Below are 20,194 nucleotides of genomic sequence, written 5' to 3' on the forward strand. Positions count from 1 at the left end.
AAAAGACTGGACCGAGTGTTATGTTGTGCGGAGGCAAGGCTACGATGGCAGGAAGCGACGGTCACTCACCTTCCTTTCTTTTCTTCTGATCACGCGCCCTTATATGTCCAACTCTCACCGGAGGTGCAAGGGGATCCTAGGAGACGTCCATTTCGTTTTGAAGCGGCATGGCTGCAACATGAAAGCTTCAAGGATTTGCTAGTGTCTTCATGAGATAATACGGTTTCCACACCACGAGCCTTGCAGACTATGAGGGAGAAGCTAAGGAAGTGGAATAGAGAAGTGTTTGGGGATGTGCAGAGGAAAAAGGAGAAGTTAATGGCAGAAATTACGGATGTTCAGGCTCAGTTGGACATTCTACAAACAGATGCTTTCCTAACGAAAGAAGCAGGGTTGATTAAAGAGTTTGAAGTGGTTTTGGAACAGGAGGAGATGATTTGGTTCCAAAAATCAAGAGAGAAATTTATCGCCCTTGGAGACCGAAACACAAAAGTATTTCCATACCTCCACTGTTGTACGCCGTCGACGAAACCGGATTGAAATGCTAAAAGGGGATGATGGAGTTTGGATATCTGATGCTAAGGCCTTGGAGGAGCTAGCCATTGCATATTATAAAAGACTGTACTCGATGGAGGATGTTGATCTGCTTGTGGGAAAGCTACCACAAGGAGGGTATGCGGAGCTATCTGAGTTGGACTTCGGCATACTAAACAAACCATTCACGGCTTTGGAGATAGAGGAGTCAATCTGGAGCATGGGAAAGTTCAAGGCACCTGGACCTGATGGCTTTCAACCTGTTTTTTATCAGGAGTGTTGGGATGTTGTGGGAAGTTCAGTTTCCCAATTTGTGCTCAGGTTTTTCGAATCAGGGGAACTACCGGCGGACCTGAATGATGCACTATTGGTACTTGTTGGGAAGGTTGCCAAGCCAGAAAGGGTAACACAGTTCAGGCCTATAAGTCTATGTAATGTGCTGTTTAAATGCATCACAAAGGCGATGGTGATGCGGTTAAAACGAGTCATATCTCTCTTGATTGGGCCAGCTCAATCAAGCTTTATCCCGGGAAGACTAAGTACAGATAATATAGTGATTGTACAAGAAGCGGTGCACTCAATGAGGCGTAAGAAAGGAAGGAAGGGATGGATGCTACTTAAGCTAGACCTTGAAAGCTTATGATAGAATCAGATGGGATTGTTTGGAGGATACACTGAGAGCAACATGTCTTCCAGAGAAGTGGGTTGGTTGGATCATGCAGTGCGTTACAAGTCCTTCGATGAATCTACTTGGAATGGGGAACAAATGGAAGCTTTCAAACCAGACAGAGGGATCCGACAGGGGGATCCCTTGTCTCCATATTTGTTTGTTCTATGTATGGAGAGGTTGTGTCATTTAATCGACAGATCAGTGGGGATTAAAGAATGGAAACCGGTGTGTATTTCCAGAGGTGGACCGCTCCTATCACATGTATTATTTGCGGATGACTTAATCTTGTTCGCGGAAGCCTCAGTGAGCCAAATCAGAGTGATACGAGGTGTACTTGAAAGATTTTGTGCGGCTTCGGGTCAAAAGGTTAGTCTCGAGAAATCAAAGATCTTTTTCTCTGAGAATGTGAGTCGGGAGCATCGACAGCAGATCAGTTCAGAGAGTGGAATACAGTTGACATGTGACCTGGGGAAGTATTTAGGGATGCCGATTCTTCACAAGAGAATTAATAAGAATACATTTGGTGAAGTCTTGGAAAGAGCAAATTCTAGGTTAGCTGGCTGGAAAGGCCGCATCATGAGCTTGGCTGGCCGAATTACTCTAACTAAAGCTGTTCTCTCGTCCCTCCCGGTCCATACAATGAGTACCATCTTGCTTCCCAAGTCTACTTTGAGCGCCCTGGACAAAATCTCAAGAAATTTTATTTGGAAAAGCACGGCAGAAAAGGGAAAACAACATCTAGTATCCTGGAAACGGTTATGTTTACCAAAAGGGGAAGGAGGGCTAGGTATTCGGGCTGCGGAACCCATGAATAAGGCGCTGGTTGCGAAAATTGGATGGAGGGTTCTCTTTGACGTATCGAGTCTCTGGGCCCGGGTTGTGAGAAGTAAATACAAGATCGGTGATGCGTCTTGGTTTATAGCAAAAAGCAGTTGGTCATCAACCTGGAGAAGTGTTGGGGTAGGCTTAAGAGAAGTGGTGATCCTGGGTCTTGGTTGGGTCATAGGGGATGGAACTATGATCAAATTCTGGAAGGATAAATGGATGGGGGATTTCTCCTTGTATGATAGGCGGATAGGAGATCTTCCAGTTGAACTCCAACAGCTTCGGGTTCGGGACTTATGGCATGATGGTGTTGGTTGGGACTTCCCGCGTATTGAACCGTATCTCCCAGATTTTGTGTGCTTGAACCTCAGGTCTGTTACTGTTGATACTGATACGAGGTCTAAAGATAGGATCTCGTGGAAAGCCAGCTTGGATGGGCGATTCTCAGTGAAATCGGCCTATGAAGCTTTGACTGGAAACACAGTTCCGAGACAAAATATGGGCACCTTATACAGTATGGTTTGGCGTAGTGTGGTGCCGGAAAGAGTAAGTGTGTTTCTTTGGATGGTGGTTACGCAAGTTATTATGACGAATGTGGAAAGGCACAGACGACACTTAAGCGATTCTGGGGTCTGCATAGTGTGCAAAGCAGGAGAGGAAACGATCATACATGTCCTTCGAGATTGTCCTGCGATCTCAGGGGTCTGGATGCGGATTATACCACCTCGTCACCAATCCCTGTTCTTTAATCAAAGTTTATTAGAATGGGTGTCCACTAATTTGTCTAACAATCAGGAGCTGTTTGGAATGCCATGGTCTATGCTGTTTGGTATGATCGTATGGTGGGGCTGGAAGTGGAGATGTGGCAACATCTTCAGGGAAGTTGGCATGTTTAGGGATCGAGTGCGGTTCGTAAAGGAGATCTCTCAGGCAGTTCACAATGCACACTTGGTTACCAAAGGTGTTTCTCGCGCGGTGGGTCGAGAAATAAGACTGATCTCATGGCAGGCTCCGGATGTAGGATGGGTCCGTTTGAATACTGATGGGGCTTCGAGAGGGAACCCAGGAGTGGCGGCAGCTGATGGGGTGTTGAGAGACGTGGAAGGGAAATGGTTAGGCGGGTTTGCATTAAATATCGGTGTGTGCTCGGCGCCACTGGCAGAGCTTTGGGGAGTATACTACGGACTGTGTTTAGCCTGGGATCACAGGATACCGCAGCTGGATCTTGTAGTAGACTCGGAGTTGGTGGTCGGATATCTAAAGACAGGGATAAGTGAGACCCATCCCTTGTCTACCCTAGTACGCATGTGCTATGGCTTTATCTCTAAGGACTGGATTGTCCGAATTTCTCATGGTTATAGAGAGGCTAATCGTCTGGCGGATAAATTGGCTAACTATGCCTTCTCTCAGCCCCTCAGGATTGTTTTGTTTGATTCTTGTCCTGTTTCTGTTGTTTCTATTTTGGATGAGGATGTTAGAGGAATTGCGTTCCCTAGAAGAACTCGTGTGTAATTTTTTATAGCTTTTGTAATAAATTTGGAGGGGACGTTGTCCTCTCTCACCTACCAAAAAAAATAATTAGGATAAAATAAAAATTAACAAAACTATCATCAACCAATCAGAATAAAGCAAGTCTTCTCATACACAGAAAACACAACTCCTACTCAGATCTCACCATCTTTTCGTCTTATAACTCGTCATATGGCAATGGATGTCACATTTTTTTGTTGAATCTTTTCAACTCAGTTTAATTCACATGTGTGTTTCTAAAAAATTCAACAGCCTCGTTACAGAAATTTTTGTTCATCACCCTCATGGTACATGGTCTAACACTTTCTTTAATACTGAAACGGTGTCGTTTCTAAATTTTATATTGAAGTAAAAAAATCCTTCAAGAAGAAACTGAGACCTTAAAAAAACCCACGATCTCTCTCTTCTCTGTCGTGTTCGTCGCTGACGACTTATCTCCGCCACTTTATCTGCTATCTCGGTTAACTGGCATCATCATTCTGTCTACCATAGATACATTTTATTGCTTTATCAAAACATAGAAAAATTGTAATATTATAAACTAAAAAAAACAATTATTATTATCCTCGAGCAACAGCACATGTTGAGATTATCATTCAAGATATGTATTGTATGACTATGAATAATAAAACAAGAATAATTTATAACCTTTTTTTTTTTTTCACAAACAAAGATATACAAAAGAATAAGTATTTAAATTACTACATACAAAATTAGCATCACATTTTACAATAGAAAAACAAAACAGATGTCTTATATAATATTAAAATTTAAAATTTATATTTTGTATTCGATAAAATATACTGTACTGTAAAGAAAAAACAATTGGGCCTCGCTGATCAAACATAACTGGGCCCAAGAGGGAAAAATAAAAATGAAAGAAAACTAAAGCGCAGGTGGAGAAAATTAATCGTCTTCTTCAATTGGAATCGTATGATTGATTCTCTCTGACTCTCACTCTCTCTCCCTCACAGAAGAACTACTTTGTAATGGCGTCGTTGCTCCTTTCTCAGTCCTCTCTCTTATCTCTTCAACCACCATTATCGTCGTCTTCTTCGCATATGGAAAAAGGAGTTGTCGCTTATCCTTCCCTAATTCGGAATTCAATTTCCCCGTCTCTCTCTACTTCCTCCGTTGGTAAATCCAATTCGATTCCTCAGGTTGTCGTAACCCGAGAACGAGGCAAGAATAATCAAATCATCAAAGCTTTGGTATGCAATTTTAATAACGCATGCTTACAATGGTGATTGTGGATTGGATCTCTCTATAGTATTAACTTTTAGCTAATTTGCAGGAGAAACATGGGATATCATCTTTAGAGCTTCCCTTGATTCAACATGCGCCAGGACCTGATTTCCATCGGCTTGCCTCTGTATTGACTGGTGAATTTTTTCTGATATATAGGCACTTTGACTTGGTGACTTCTTTGCTCTAAAAATTGGCTGTTTGTTTAGAACTAGTAGGATTGTTATAACTATTAGGAAAAGGCTCCGGAATTGTATTATTTTATAGCAGAGCAGATTATGGTATTCTGATATGTAGTCCTCAAAGTCTTATTTTTGTTGCTAGATAAGAGCTTTGACTGGATCATCATTACATCTCCAGAAGCAGGTTCTGTTTTTCTCGAGGCGTGGAAGTAAGCTCTTGTTTTTTACCTTATTCCCTCTCTTTTTGTCAAATTTTGAACTGTCTCAATATATCGAATTTGTTGCTCCTCTCCTTGAGTTGTCATTTTGGTTGTTATTGATAGGCAATATTAGTCTAGGTTTTATTTATGTATTCAAATATATCATATATGTGTAGCCTTCATACATATTCTTGTCACAACTCTGTGAATAACGAGGTGTACATAAGAATTTATGAACATTTTGTTTTATCTTTATAAGTTTGAACACCTTTCCTCATTACCATCCTTCCCTCGAGCTAAACCTCATTGGTCTCAATTCCTTAGGGCAGCTAGCTCCCCAAAAGTGCAAATAGGTGTAGTAGGAGCTGGAACAGCCAGGGTATTTGAAGAGGCAATGCAATCGGCAGAAGGATTGCTTCATGTTGCCTTTACACCATCAATAGGTTCCATAACTTTCTTTTTAGACTCAATTTCTATACAATCCATTAAGTCTTTGTATCTACAATTGGTGCATCTTCAAGCATTTAATAGTGTAGGAATTTACATTATCATTGGTGTTTGTGCTTGTGTGTGACCGTGGATGATGTGACCTATAACCCTTGTCATAGTTTGTTTCCATGAATCAGAGAGCATCAAAGATCAATATTTAGGTTTATGAGATGATGAATTACTAATGATCCAAGCTGCATTTGTTCTCCGTGACATTCTCTCATCAATGTTTGTTTATGTATTTTTTTTTAATTTGTTTGCATTCATCAAGCGAATATAAATATATGGAATGGATGAGTGGTCGTACATACAATGTTACAGTCTTGGCTGGTTCATTCTCTTTGTTTTCATTATTTCAGCAACTGGTAAAGTCTTGGCTTCGGAGCTTCCAGAGAAAGTTGGCAAAAGGTCTTCTGTCTTATACCCGGCTTCTCTAAAAGCTGGCACTGATATTGGTGTGTGTTTTTAGGTTTTCTCAATTCAGTTGAGCTTATTATGTTGAACACATAAAAGAAAATTTATTAGGACTGAATATTAAAAATAGATTAGATAATTCATAATTTCATATCCTGTACAAATTTTTACGCAGTTGGATAACACCATGTTAGTTATTACATTAAAGAAGAGATATTCACCAAATTATAAAATCTTTGTTGGAGATGCAGTAAAACTGTTAGAGCAGGAGAAAATAGATTTGGAAATTACAATTCTTGACTTTGGCTTACATGCCCTAAGTGATAGTTTTCCAAAAGTTGAAAAGCATTGTAACATTTGCACTGTCCTTTTCCCTATGGATGTGTGGATTAATCCTTGGCACATGGACAACTGACTAAATCTATGTAAAATTAGCTTATGTTTATGATTTTTGAGGTTTTGAAGTCCATGACTGACCAGCTAACTCTGCTTGGTTTTCTACATGTGAATCTTAGAGAATGGGTTGTCCAAACGTGGGTTTGAAGTTGCCAGGCTGAATACATACACGACAGTAAGCCGTCTTTACACTTACTAGACAAGTCCTAGAAAATGTAATTTATTGTAACTTTTTCTTTATTTTTGTATGGGCTCTCACGTTTTGGTCCTTGGTATGTGCGTAGTTGAAGATACTGTAATGGTCAGTTTCGTTGTTTACTATTGCTACTTTGCTAGGTTCCTGTGCAGAGTGTTGATACGGTGCTCCTGCAACAGGCACTGTCTGCTCCAGTTCTTTCTGTAGCTTCACCTTCGGCAGTTGGGTAGGCGCCATCATCTGTCCGTTTTTATATCATCTGTTGGTGCAGCAAATTTTAGGGGAATGCTGTTATCAGTCTTTCATATAAATATATCTTCTAATATGGGTTTCGACAGGGCCTGGCTGAATCTGATTCAAAACGAGGAGCAATGGAGCAATTGCGTTGCCTGCATTGGAGAGACAACTGCATCAACTGCAAGACGACGAGGATTGAAAAACGTGTACTACCCAGAGAAACCAGGACTTGAAGGGTAAATATTGATCTTTTGATATGGTGAAATATGTCAACTAGGCTCTGAACTGTGTCCTCTTTTCACATAACCGACGAATGGGTTTGAGTGTGTGTGGCAGGTGGGTCGAGAGCATCATGGAAGCTCTAGTTGCTCACGAAGAATTACACAGATTCAAGTAACTTTTGCTGCGAATCACACTTGTTCCACCCTATCATAGTGTAGGACTTTGAATTAGGACAATGTTTGTAATTTAGAAGACAGGGTATAAAAGGTGGTGTTATAATATCCTCAAGCCCTTTTAGGTAGCTTTTGTAGGACAAACCGACAAAGTATGTAATTACTGTTTGAATACTAACATCAAAAGCCATCTAAAAACATGCAATTAATTTCAATTTCTCATTGCTGCAACTAGTGATAACAAATTTAATGTTGGTTTTAGAATTGAAATTATTCAAACAATAAATTTCATGTTTTTTTTTAGAATATTTTTATATATCCAGTTGAAAGTTAATTGAATTATTGTTAGAATACTACTAGTGCTTTAGTAATTTTTATTGCGGAATTGATATCAGTTTGCATAATCCGTTTATCGTGTATACATACTATCATTTTGTCGCATGCTAATAAAACAGTTTGGTATATTTTCTTTGATTTTGCTGAAGTAAAATTTCAGTAAAACGGATTGGTATAACTTTTTATTTTATTTGCGAAGGTAAATATTACATTGAAATTGGAAACGGTATAAGTTCACAATCAAAGATTATAGACGTATATACAACGTTTCTATGGCAAATTTTTTTTTTTTTTTAACATAGAAACACAAGTAAGAAGCAAGTTTACCGTCTCTCCTTTCAACATAAGCACCAAAGCTAATAGAGTTAAACAAACAGGGATATTGAACTTGGTATTTTAAAAGATTTTAGAGTATTCTTAAAATCCTATGTTATTCAATTGATGATTTTAAAAAATCTTTTAAAATCCTATGTTATTCAACTTGAATTTATGTAAACTTATTTAAACTACTCTATAATCTCTTGTTATTCAATCAATGATTTATAAAACTTACTTAAAATCTACTGTTATTCAAAATTTCACAACTTTTTAAAAAACTGATACTTTACATGATTTTATGAGACTGTTTCTGTTTTTTAGTTGAAAAATAAGTCTAATAAAATCACACCTTCTTGGATAGTTTTTTAAAGAATTTTCAGTTATTACAAGGCAATTGGAATGCCTATAGGTTTCCTCTTCTTCTCTCCTTCACACTTCCCACCAAAACACTTCCCACTAATTCTCTGCTTTCCCGGGGATTCAATACTCATGCTTTTGCTTCAGAATCTCACCACAAGTTTGCCAATTTCTCCCAAAACGCCGGACTAAACTCACCAACCCCTAAACATCGAAAAGAAAAAAAAATCAGTAACAAAAAGTAAATGTAGGGTTAGCTTTAACCCAACGAAACAAAAAGGGGCAAGGATGAAGGAGAAAATCTTAAAACCCTATAAGGACCAAATTGACGAAATATAAGAGATAGAGGAGACACGAAAACAAACGAATTGAAGCTAAAAAAGTTTTACTGGAAAGATAACAAAACCTAAAGAGAAACGGATCAAGAACTCTAGAATGGAGGTACGAGAGATACGAATGAACAAAGAGAAAGAAGGTGAATAATTTACAAAAAAAAATTTGTTTGTGTTGTGAAATATTCTAAAATCACCCAAAGTTTAATAACAAAATCTCATAGAATCACATTCATTTTTTGTTTTTTAAATATAAAAACTTTAAAAAATAATCAAATCTCCTAAAAACTCAATCAAATCTTTCAAAACTCTAAAATATTAAAATCATACCAAATCCTACCAAATACAAGTTCAATACCCCCTCAAAATGATTATGATTTACAATTTTGCTATAGAATTTTAAAACTTTAACGTATATGAAAGAGAAGCACGAGATCAAATGATGGCTTACACTTTACACGAGTTTAAAATTTTGTATATCGATATTAGAAACTATTGAAACTTTACTGTGATAGATGAATGCTTGTTTAAAAAATAACTAATGAAATTTTATGCTGTTTGTGAACAATTACTGCGTCGTTTATGTCTAAAGGAAATATCTATGTGACTTTTTAAAACATACAAAAAACCAGAGTAGGAAGGTTTTTTAAAACATTCAACGACATACGTTTATAGTAGGTGTTGTAAAACACTTGGAGTGGATCTTCCATAACCGGCCCATACACGGCCCATACACGGCCCATACACGGCCCATACACGGCCCGTACTCGGCCCATGTACGTCCAAGACACTAAAGCCCATCGGCCACCTCTTTTAGTCTAGGTCGGTTTAGACATCCTAATGTACTTGGGCTTTGCCCTTCACTATATATATGTAATGTTCCATTGAATCATTAATAATAAGACAAGAGAAAACCTCCTTCGATTTCTCTAGTTTACAACACGTTATCAGCACAATGTGAATGTCCCTGGAGACAATTACTTACAATGGGCATTGGACACTAAGATCAACCTGAAATCAAAAGACCTATGTGAATGCATTGAGGATGAGAATGATTGCATTGAAAAGAATAAATATAAAGCGATATTACATATACGCCATCACCTTGCTGAGAGTCTCAAGAACCAATACCTTACCATAGAAGATCCTCTTGACCTTTGGACAGAGTTGAAAAACAGATATGGACACCAAAAGACGGTGCTCCTACCAAAGGCTCAATTTGATTGGAAAAACTTAAGGATCCAGGACTTCAAATCCGTGAATGAGTATAAATCAGAGCTATTTAAGATAGTCTCGATATTGAAATTATGTGGTAAGGAGGTTACTGAGGAGGACTTGCTAGAGAAGACATTCTCAACCTTTCACACTAATAACATACTGCTTCAGCAAAAGTATCGTGAAAAGGGTTTTAAGACTTATGCAAGCCTCATCTCTTGTTTGCTACTTGCTGAGCAAAACAATGAACTATTGTTGATGAACAGTGCTGTGAGGCCTCCTGGATCTACCCCCTTACCAGAAGCTCACAAGGTTTACATTGCTAAAAGGAAACTAAGGAGATCAACTACGTCCATAGAGACAAGTATCATGGCCGTGGCCGTGGTAGAGGACGTAGTGGTCATGGCCAGTACCAAAGGAACCAATATGATGGTTATGGCCGAGGATATACTTGTGGTGGATAGTGGATCCAGCCACACAATTTTGAAGGATAAGAGATATTTTATTAATCTCATAATGAAAAATGCCAATATTAGCACAATAGCGGGTATAGCGAGTTTAATTGAAGGCTACAACCAGACTCATATTTTATTACCAAATGGCACACATCTTGAACTAAGTGATGCCTTATATTCACCTAGCTCAAGCTTATTAAAGACATTCGTTTGAATGGTCTACATGTTGAAACTAAGGGTGAAGGAAACCAAGAGTTCCTACAAATTACTGAAATCACCCAAGGATCTAAGAAAATCCTAGAGACTATACCCGCACTAGCCACTGGTTTATACCATGCTAAGATTAATATGATAGAGGCCAATTTGGCAATGAATAAAATGTTCAAAGAACAATTCACTTTATGGCATGACCGGCTTGGCCATCCGGGTTCTAACATGATGCGTAAGCTAATAATAAACTCTAAAGGGCACACTCTAAAAGAGAGAAGATTTATTCCTAAGAATCTCACGTGTGTAGCATGTGCACAAGGAAAACTCATTATGAGGCCATCACCAGTGAAAGTCACTAAAGAGACTTTAAATTTTCTGGAAAGAATACAAGGAGATATCTGTGGACCAATACACCCACCATGTGGGACGTTTAGATGCTTTATGGTTCTAATCGACGCTTCGACCAGATGGTCGCATGTTTGTTTATTGTCAATTAGAAACCTTGCGTTTGCTAGATTGCTGGCTCAGATCATACGTCTGCGAGCCCACTTTCCAGATTTTCCAAGTCTATACGTCTAGACAATGCTGGTGAATTTACATCCCAAACGTTTAATGAATACTGTATGTCCATGGGTGAGTGTGGAACATCCTGTGGCACATGTTCATACACAAAATAGATTAGCTGAATTTTTTATTAAACGTATTCAATTGATTGCTCGGCCATTACTTATGAGGCCGAAGCTTCCTGTGTTGGCTTGGGGACACACAATATTACATGCAGCTGAGCTTATATGCATCAGGCCATCCAGTGAACATAAATATTCACCATCTCAGTTATTAACGGGTCATGAGCCAGACATATCCCATCTAAAAACATTTGGGTGTGCCGTTTATGTACCGATTGCTCCACCACAGAGAACTAAGATGGGACCTCAAAGGAGGATGGGAATATATGTTGGATATGATTCTCCCACCATTATTAAGTATCTTAAGCCAACTACGGGTGATTTATTTAAGGCCAGATAGGCGGATTGTCAGTTTGCTGAATCTGAATTTCCTATGTTGGGTGGAGAGAATAACAAGCTGGTCAAAAAAATTACATGGAATCAAACATCCTTGAATTGGCAAGATCCTCGGACTCTAGCCTGTGATGCATAGGTCCTAAAGATTATACATTTGCAAAAGCTAGCTAATCAATTACCAGATTCCTTTGCTGACCCAAAGAGAGTTATAAAATCGTACATACCAGCTTGTAATGCACCATTACGTATTGATGTTCAAGAGGGACACAATAAAGTTGCTACAGAGCCTAAGGCCCGTTTGAAACGTGGTAGACCATTAGGTTCCAAAGATAAGAACCCTCGGAAATCTAAGTAAGATGCAAAACAAACCGAGGTTAAGGAAATTATAGACATGGCCGCAGCAAATCCTAAGGTACCAAATGAGGTTTGGGACGCTGAACCTCAAGGACCTGAAGGTATTGATAATAATGAGATCTCTAACAATTATATCATGTCTGGAATACAATGGAACAGAAAAGATGTCGACATTGATGAAATATTTGCATATAAGGTAGCACTTGAAATAAATGAGGATCATGAACCCCCGTGCATTTTAGAGTGCACTCAAAGACCAGATTGGTTAAAATGGAAAGAAGCCATTGACGTGGAGTTAAGTCCATTAAAGAAAAGGAATGTGTTTTGTCCGATCTTAAGGACACCATTCGATATAAAGCCAGTTGGACATAAATGGGTCTTTGTAAGAAAGAGAAATGAGAGTAATGAAATCGTGAGATATAAGGCACGGCTTGTAGCACAAGAATTCTCTCAAAGACCAGGAATAGATTATGAGGATACATACTCCCCTATGATGGATGCAACGACTTTTAGATTTTTAATAAGTCTGCCTATAAGAGAAAACTGGATTTGCGGTTAATGGATGTTGTAACCGCATATTTATATGGTCCACTGGATAATGAAATTTATATGAGATTACCAGAGGGTATTGAGCTCAAAGATAAGAGTGGTTCTCGAGAACAATACTGCATAAGGCTAGACAAATCCCTTTATGGACTGAAACAAAGTGGGCAAATGTGGTACAATAGACTGAGTGAGTATCTAGCCAAAGAGGGCTATAAGAATGATCCCATCAGTTCATGTATTTTTATAAAAAAGTTTGCAAACAAAGGGTTTGTAATCATAGCAATATATGTGGATGATTTGAATATCCTAGGAACCTCTGGGGAAATCACCCAAACAATTGAATATCTCAAGAAAGAGTTTGAAATGAAAGACCTAAGTAAAACTAAGTTCTGTTTGGGATTACAACTTGAGTACATAAATGATGGAATCCTTGTGCANTAACAATTATATCATGTCTGGAATACAATGGAACAGAAAAGATGTCGACATTGATGAAATATTTGCATATAAGGTAGCACTTGAAATAAATGAGGATCATGAACCCCCGTGCATTTTAGAGTGCACTCAAAGACCAGATTGGTTAAAATGGAAAGAAGCCATTGACGTGGAGTTAAGTCCATTAAAGAAAAGGAATGTGTTTTGTCCGATCTTAAGGACACCATTCGATATAAAGCCAGTTGGACATAAATGGGTCTTTGTAAGAAAGAGAAATGAGAGTAATGAAATCGTGAGATATAAGGCACGGCTTGTAGCACAAGAATTCTCTCAAAGACCAGGAATAGATTATGAGGATACATACTCCCCTATGATGGATGCAACGACTTTTAGATTTTTAATAAGTCTGCCTATAAGAGAAAACTGGATTTGCGGTTAATGGATGTTGTAACCGCATATTTATATGGTCCACTGGATAATGAAATTTATATGAGATTACCAGAGGGTATTGAGCTCAAAGATAAGAGTGGTTCTCGAGAACAATACTGCATAAGGCTAGACAAATCCCTTTATGGACTGAAACAAAGTGGGCAAATGTGGTACAATAGACTGAGTGAGTATCTAGCCAAAGAGGGCTATAAGAATGATCCCATCAGTTCATGTATTTTTATAAAAAAGTTTGCAAACAAAGGGTTTGTAATCATAGCAATATATGTGGATGATTTGAATATCCTAGGAACCTCTGGGGAAATCACCCAAACAATTGAATATCTCAAGAAAGAGTTTGAAATGAAAGACCTAAGTAAAACTAAGTTCTGTTTGGGATTACAACTTGAGTACATAAATGATGGAATCCTTGTGCATCAAATGGCATATACTGAAAAGGTACTCAAGAGATTTAATATGGACCAAGCTCACCCATTGACTAGCCCGATGGTTGTGAGGAGCATTGATGTGGATAAAGATCCATTCGGTCCAAAGAAGGCCGATGAAGAAATTCTCGGTCCATAAGTGTCATACCTCAGTGAAATAGGAGCGTTAATGTTCTTGGCTAGCCACACTAGACCAGACATATGTTTTGCCGTGAACCTCCTAGCAAGATTTAGCTCNAGTCCATTAAAGAAAAGGAATGTGTTTTGTCCGATCTTAAGGACACCATTCGATATAAAGCCAGTTGGACATAAATGGGTCTTTGTAAGAAAGAGAAATGAGAGTAATGAAATCGTGAGATATAAGGCACGGCTTGTAGCACAAGAATTCTCTCAAAGACCAGGAATAGATTATGAGGATACATACTCCCCTATGATGGATGCAACGACTTTTAGATTTTTAATAAGTCTGCCTATAAGAGAAAACTGGATTTGCGGTTAATGGATGTTGTAACCGCATATTTATATGGTCCACTGGATAATGAAATTTATATGAGATTACCAGAGGGTATTGAGCTCAAAGATAAGAGTGGTTCTCGAGAACAATACTGCATAAGGCTAGACAAATCCCTTTATGGACTGAAACAAAGTGGGCAAATGTGGTACAATAGACTGAGTGAGTATCTAGCCAAAGAGGGCTATAAGAATGATCCCATCAGTTCATGTATTTTTATAAAAAAGTTTGCAAACAAAGGGTTTGTAATCATAGCAATATATGTGGATGATTTGAATATCCTAGGAACCTCTGGGGAAATCACCCAAACAATTGAATATCTCAAGAAAGAGTTTGAAATGAAAGACCTAAGTAAAACTAAGTTCTGTTTGGGATTACAACTTGAGTACATAAATGATGGAATCCTTGTGCATCAAATGGCATATACTGAAAAGGTACTCAAGAGATTTAATATGGACCAAGCTCACCCATTGACTAGCCCGATGGTTGTGAGGAGCATTGATGTGGATAAAGATCCATTCGGTCCAAAGAAGGCCGATGAAGAAATTCTCGGTCCATAAGTGTCATACCTCAGTGAAATAGGAGCGTTAATGTTCTTGGCTAGCCACACTAGACCAGACATATGTTTTGCCGTGAACCTCCTAGCAAGATTTAGCTCTTGTCCAACCCAAAGGCACTGGAATGGTATCAAACATGTGTTGCGTTACCTACAAGGAACGCTTGATTTGGTTTTATATTATACTAACTATAACAAAGAAGGTTTAGTTGGTTTTGCTGATGCAGGTTACCTATCGGATCCGCACAATGCTAGGTCTCAAACCGGCTATGTGTTCACACACGGTGGTACAGCTATTTCGTGGCGTTCTATGAAGCAAACCATTGCAGCCACATCATCTAATCATGCCGAAATCTTAGCAATGCATGAAGCCAGCCGTGAGTGTGTGTGGTTGAAGTCGATGACTCAACATATCAGGACAGATTGTGGCATGGCCGACGATAAGGAAGCTACGATTATCTACAAAGACAATACGGCCTGCATCACACAACTCAAAGAAGGATACATCAAGGGAGATCGGACAAAGCATATTCTACCCAAGCTCTTCTTCACACATGAACTACAAAAGGCCGGAGAAGTTCAAGTGGTACAAGTTCAGTCTAGCGACAATTCAGCCGATCTCTTCACCAAATCTCTACCGACATCAACATTCAGGAAGCTCACGCACCAGATTGGAATGCGGACACTTAAGGACTTCTAGGGATGCTTGGAACAGGGGGAGTAATGCATGTTGTACTCTTTTTCCTTCATCATGGTTTTGTCCCAATGTGTTTTTCTGGTAAGGTTTTAATGAGGCAGCACCCCCAAGCGCATTACAGAGATCCTTCCTAGTATCAGACACGGTTATGTCATCCAAGGGGGAGTGTTGTAAAAAAATTGGAGTGGATATTCCATAACCGGCCTATACACGGCCTATACACGGCCCGTACTCGGCCCATGTACGTCCAAGACATTAAGGCCCATCGGCCACCTCTTTTAGTCTAGGTCGGTTTAGACATCCTAATGTACTTGGGCTTTGTCCTTCACTATATATATGTAATGTTCGATTGAATCATTAATAATAAGACAAGAGAAAACCTCCTTCGATTTCTCTAATTTACAACAGTAGGAGTGTTTTTTTCTTATTAACGGATTTTGAGGGGCATTTTTTTTATTAATAATTTAGTTGAGAGGTTTTGTCTTTAAAATTATTTTTATGGACCTTTTCATAAATAATTTAGTAAGGGGTAAAACATCTTCTCTGTCACTAAGGACCACATCATTAAGGTATAATAAGAAGAGCTGTTCTAACTCGTCTGATATCCCAAAAGCTACGTTTTCTGGTGGATCCAAGCAGCCAGAAAACTCATGAGTCTTGTCTGAAGAAGAGCATCAACAAGAGTTTTAGAGAGAGTTCTTCCTGAAAACCTGGAACCAATCTCTCTTATCAACACCATGAAGAGCTGTTCTAACTCGTATCCTGGTCGAATCTCCCCCTCGATATCATCATATCTCTGTTTGAACTTTTGAGTTTTGTGGATTTCCATCGAGCGAAGATGGTTTGTTCCAACTGGTATTATGTTTCGAAACAAACAGTTCCCCGGGAAAGCGGATCTCCATGGCTAATGTTTTTTCCTGACGACGGTACTGATTGCGTGTTGCACAACCCATACGAAGAAGTTATGGTTTACAGGAGAGCAGCTGGGAGAAACTGTACTTCAGGGAGTCAATTACTGGCAAGCTGCGGTAAATGGTTCCTGATGCTAGATTCTCGATCCAGATTATATATTATAGATGTGTTTAGTACTGGGAATAGGATTGATCTTCCTCCATTAGAGTCGCTCCTATCAAACGACTCTGCTTCGAAGCGTAAGGAAGATAGAGATAGGGAGTTTGAATGGGAATTAACTAGTGGCTCTGTTTACTCATTATACTCATTATATGATGATGAAATTAGGGGACGTATGTGGGTAGACGAGAAGACGCAAGAGTTGGCTTTAGTGTGGTTCTTTGACGCCCCTGCTTGTTTTTTAGGATTTTACAAGAAAGGGAATGCTCATTACGATCTCATTCGGATTACCTATGGTATCCCCAAGATGTTAACTGGCCTACTACGTCTGCTTCTTCGCGGTTACCGTCTATACATTTTAACGATGCATCGTTTCGTTCGAGTCATAGATTTTTCTAGGCAGCAAGGTTTCGAAGAACTCACAAGGAGTGACACTTACCCATCCCCAACGTTTGCTCGTCTTGGATATAATTGTTATTTTAGCATCGCTGTTACTACAACAGGAGAGGTTTTGTTGGTCACAAGCACAATCTCTGAAAGTAGCGAAAGGGCCTTCCGCATCTACAAGATGGATCCTAATGCTGACCCAGACGACCACATGCCCGATCTTCTTGGCGTAGATTCTCTTGGTGATGAGGCCCTGCTTCTCGACTTGGGTATCACTATGCCTGCTAACAATACCCTTGGTATCAAACAAAACTCCATCTATTTCACTCATCATAACCTTATCCTTTCCAAGAACAACTGGAAGAAAGTCGCCCATGTCCTTCCCCCTAATGAGGTGGACATCTGTGTGTTCAATCTTTCAACCAAGACCCTCGAGCCCTTCCCTGGTCCCTCCAACATGAGTCTCAAGGATGCTCGATGGATTTTCTCTATCTAAAAGAACGTTTAAAAAGAGGAATGCGTTCTCCTTCTCATCATAAAGTAAGTTAAGAACATGCTTTTTTAACCAATTTATAAGTAGAATTTTCAGGCCCAGTTTTTTGGTTATCTTGCCAATTAATACATAGAATTTTCCTTCAAGTCTTAGTATTAGATATTGTTTCTTGCTCTGAATTCTGCCTAGAGAGAACAAAACATGGCAGAGTACATAGCAATGCAGATGCTCTCAAGATGTTAGGTTAGACAGCTTCATCAAAGTTCTTTGTTTCCTTCTTATGATTCAAATTATATTCTATCAAATACATGCTAGGGTAACTCCCAACCTCCTATAAGTTAATGTAGTAAAACATATTATTCGTACTGGTTCGGCAGCCATCTTGGTCCCTAATCTACCTAACATAATCATATATACAAATATGCAGTACCCACATCTTCATCTTACCAGCCAAATTCATGGATACTAATACTTGGTAGGTGCAACTTGAAAGCATAGCATATTTAATAACTGTTAATACAGAACAAACAAATATTACTAAAGTAGAAGATTCAAAAACAGAACGAAAATGCGAAGTCGAACATATACCCAAACTTAACTTTTTGAAAGAGAATAATGGTCAAGAGAAAATGGTACAGATAATGTTGTGGAAGTTTGTTTGGCATATCTTATTCATAGGTCCAATACAGACGTATCAAGCTAGTATTCTCATCTTCATAAGGAATATGTTCTTTTGTGGTTTTTAAAGCCTTTTCTCTCAAATTTGCACCAGGCCATCGCATTAGAACAGACACAACAATCTTATGAAGTGATGCACAAGTGGGTGTGGGTAGTATGAGCCTCCTTCAATAAAAATGTAGCTGTCAGCCTAAAAGTAGTTAGCCCCTAGCATCTCACCAATATGTGTAAGGAATCATACTGAGTAAAGTTAGTTCAGCTAAACAGGATCTCATTATAAACTACAAATGCTCAGGTCTTCACAGAAAGCAAGTAACTTCGTTTAAAGGATTCCAGTTGATTTCATGATATGGTACAGTGAAAAGCTCCTTTCTCAGCGATAAAACAGGAGAAGTTATGGAAACATTGGCAAGTAGAACATCCGAAAATGAGACCACATCCTTCCTAGAGCATGAAAAAATATCTTATTCTGATGTTTCACTGTGCACTAAATCTACAAAACAAGCTGTAGCAAAAGAAAACCATATCCATCATTTTAAATGCACACGCAGTTAAAACATTTAATAAGTGTGTTTTGAACAAGCGTGAAAGTAGAGAAGTTTACAAACTAGATTACAATTACAAAAAAAANATGTTAGGTTAGACAGCTTCATCAAAGTTCTTTGTTTCCTTCTTATGATTCAAATTATATTCTATCAAATACATGCTAGGGTAACTCCCAACCTCCTATAAGTTAATGTAGTAAAACATATTATTCGTACTGGTTCGGCAGCCATCTTGGTCCCTAATCTACCTAACATAATCATATATACAAATATGCAGTACCCACATCTTCATCTTACCAGCCAAATTCATGGATACTAATACTTGGTAGGTGCAACTTGAAAGCATAGCATATTTAATAACTGTTAATACAGAACAAACAAATATTACTAAAGTAGAAGATTCAAAAACAGAACGAAAATGCGAAGTCGAACATATACCCAAACTTAACTTTTTGAAAGAGAATAATGGTCAAGAGAAAATGGTACAGATAATGTTGTGGAAGTTTGTTTGGCATATCTTATTCATAGGTCCAATACAGACGTATCAAGCTAGTATTCTCATCTTCATAAGGAATATGTTCTTTTGTGGTTTTTAAAGCCTTTTCTCTCAAATTTGCACCAGGCCATCGCATTAGAACAGACACAACAATCTTATGAAGTGATGCACAAGTGGGTGTGGGTAGTATGAGCCTCCTTCAATAAAAATGTAGCTGTCAGCCTAAAAGTAGTTAGCCCCTAGCATCTCACCAATATGTGTAAGGAATCATACTGAGTAAAGTTAGTTCAGCTAAACAGGATCTCATTATAAACTACAAATGCTCAGGTCTTCACAGAAAGCAAGTAACTTCGTTTAAAGGATTCCAGTTGATTTCATGATATGGTACAGTGAAAAGCTCCTTTCTCAGCGATAAAACAGGAGAAGTTATGGAAACATTGGCAAGTAGAACATCCGAAAATGAGACCACATCCTTCCTAGAGCATGAAAAAATATCTTATTCTGATGTTTCACTGTGCACTAAATCTACAAAACAAGCTGTAGCAAAAGAAAACCATATCCATCATTTTAAATGCACACGCAGTTAAAACATTTAATAAGTGTGTTTTGAACAAGCGTGAAAGTAGAGAAGTTTACAAACTAGATTACAATTACAAAAAAAATTCTGAGATTTACTTCACTTGAGTTGTCCATCATTGATGGTATTCCATTTCATAAAGTCTGAGATATTGCCTTATGAAGCTCCTTACCAATATAACTAAATCTGAAGCCCAATAATATAGTGGAACCTATACAAGCATAAAGAATACAAAACAGATACATACATGGTGGCAACACCTTTGGGTTGTCATTCTGCATATTATTGAATAGTCATTGAACCAAGAATTGATTATGAGAGGCACTTCCTTTGTATAAGTAGTCAGTCGACCAACAAAGGAAGACTGAGAAAATAATGACCTTAAACAGTATCTGAGAAAGTTGAGAGCAGATGAAAT

The 20,194-nt window shown here is 38.5% G+C and overlaps 2 protein-coding genes across 5 annotated transcripts; both read left to right on the forward strand.

The window, feature by feature from the left end:
• Positions 4,464 to 7,535, forward strand: LOC104766594 (uroporphyrinogen-III synthase, chloroplastic-like). 4 transcript variants are annotated; one of them, XM_010490504.2, is made up of 9 exons: positions 4,464 to 4,770; positions 4,854 to 4,941; positions 5,129 to 5,195; positions 5,511 to 5,629; positions 6,035 to 6,130; positions 6,605 to 6,660; positions 6,822 to 6,907; positions 7,020 to 7,154; positions 7,255 to 7,535. In XM_010490504.2, exons 1-9 carry the CDS (start codon positions 4,549 to 4,551, stop codon positions 7,313 to 7,315), a joined length of 930 nt encoding a protein of 309 aa, XP_010488806.1. In that variant the 5' UTR covers positions 4,464 to 4,548; the 3' UTR covers positions 7,316 to 7,535. The 4 variants fall into 4 exon arrangements, with proteins under 4 accessions (XP_010488806.1, XP_019096191.1, XP_010488809.1 ...); XM_019240646.1 differs by having other exon boundaries at positions 6,861 to 6,907; XM_010490507.2 differs by having other exon boundaries at positions 4,854 to 4,931; positions 5,516 to 5,629.
• On the forward strand, positions 16,368 to 17,483 carry LOC104767920 (F-box protein At2g14500-like). The gene has a single exon (XM_010491882.1). It carries the CDS (start codon positions 16,368 to 16,370, stop codon positions 17,481 to 17,483), a length of 1,116 nt encoding a protein of 371 aa, XP_010490184.1.

The sequence above is a fragment of the Camelina sativa genome, chromosome 19, assembly GCF_000633955.1.
Source record: "Camelina sativa cultivar DH55 chromosome 19, Cs, whole genome shotgun sequence".
NCBI classification, from domain to species: domain Eukaryota; kingdom Viridiplantae; phylum Streptophyta; class Magnoliopsida; order Brassicales; family Brassicaceae; genus Camelina; species Camelina sativa.

Bases quoted from the DNA above. Each gene is read 5' to 3' on its own strand.
- LOC104767920 (XM_010491882.1), top strand. From the start codon at position 16,368: ATGGTTTGTTCCAACTGGTATTATGTTTCGAAACAAACAGTTCCCCGG.
- LOC104766594 (XM_010490504.2), top strand. From the start codon at position 4,549: ATGGCGTCGTTGCTCCTTTCTCAGTCCTCTCTCTTATCTCTTCAACCA. The intron at 4,771-4,853 runs GTATGCAATTTT...GCTAATTTGCAG, and splicing joins ATCAAATCATCAAAGCTTTG to GAGAAACATGGGATATCATC. The intron at 4,942-5,128 runs GTGAATTTTTTC...TTTTGTTGCTAG, and splicing joins GCTTGCCTCTGTATTGACTG to ATAAGAGCTTTGACTGGATC.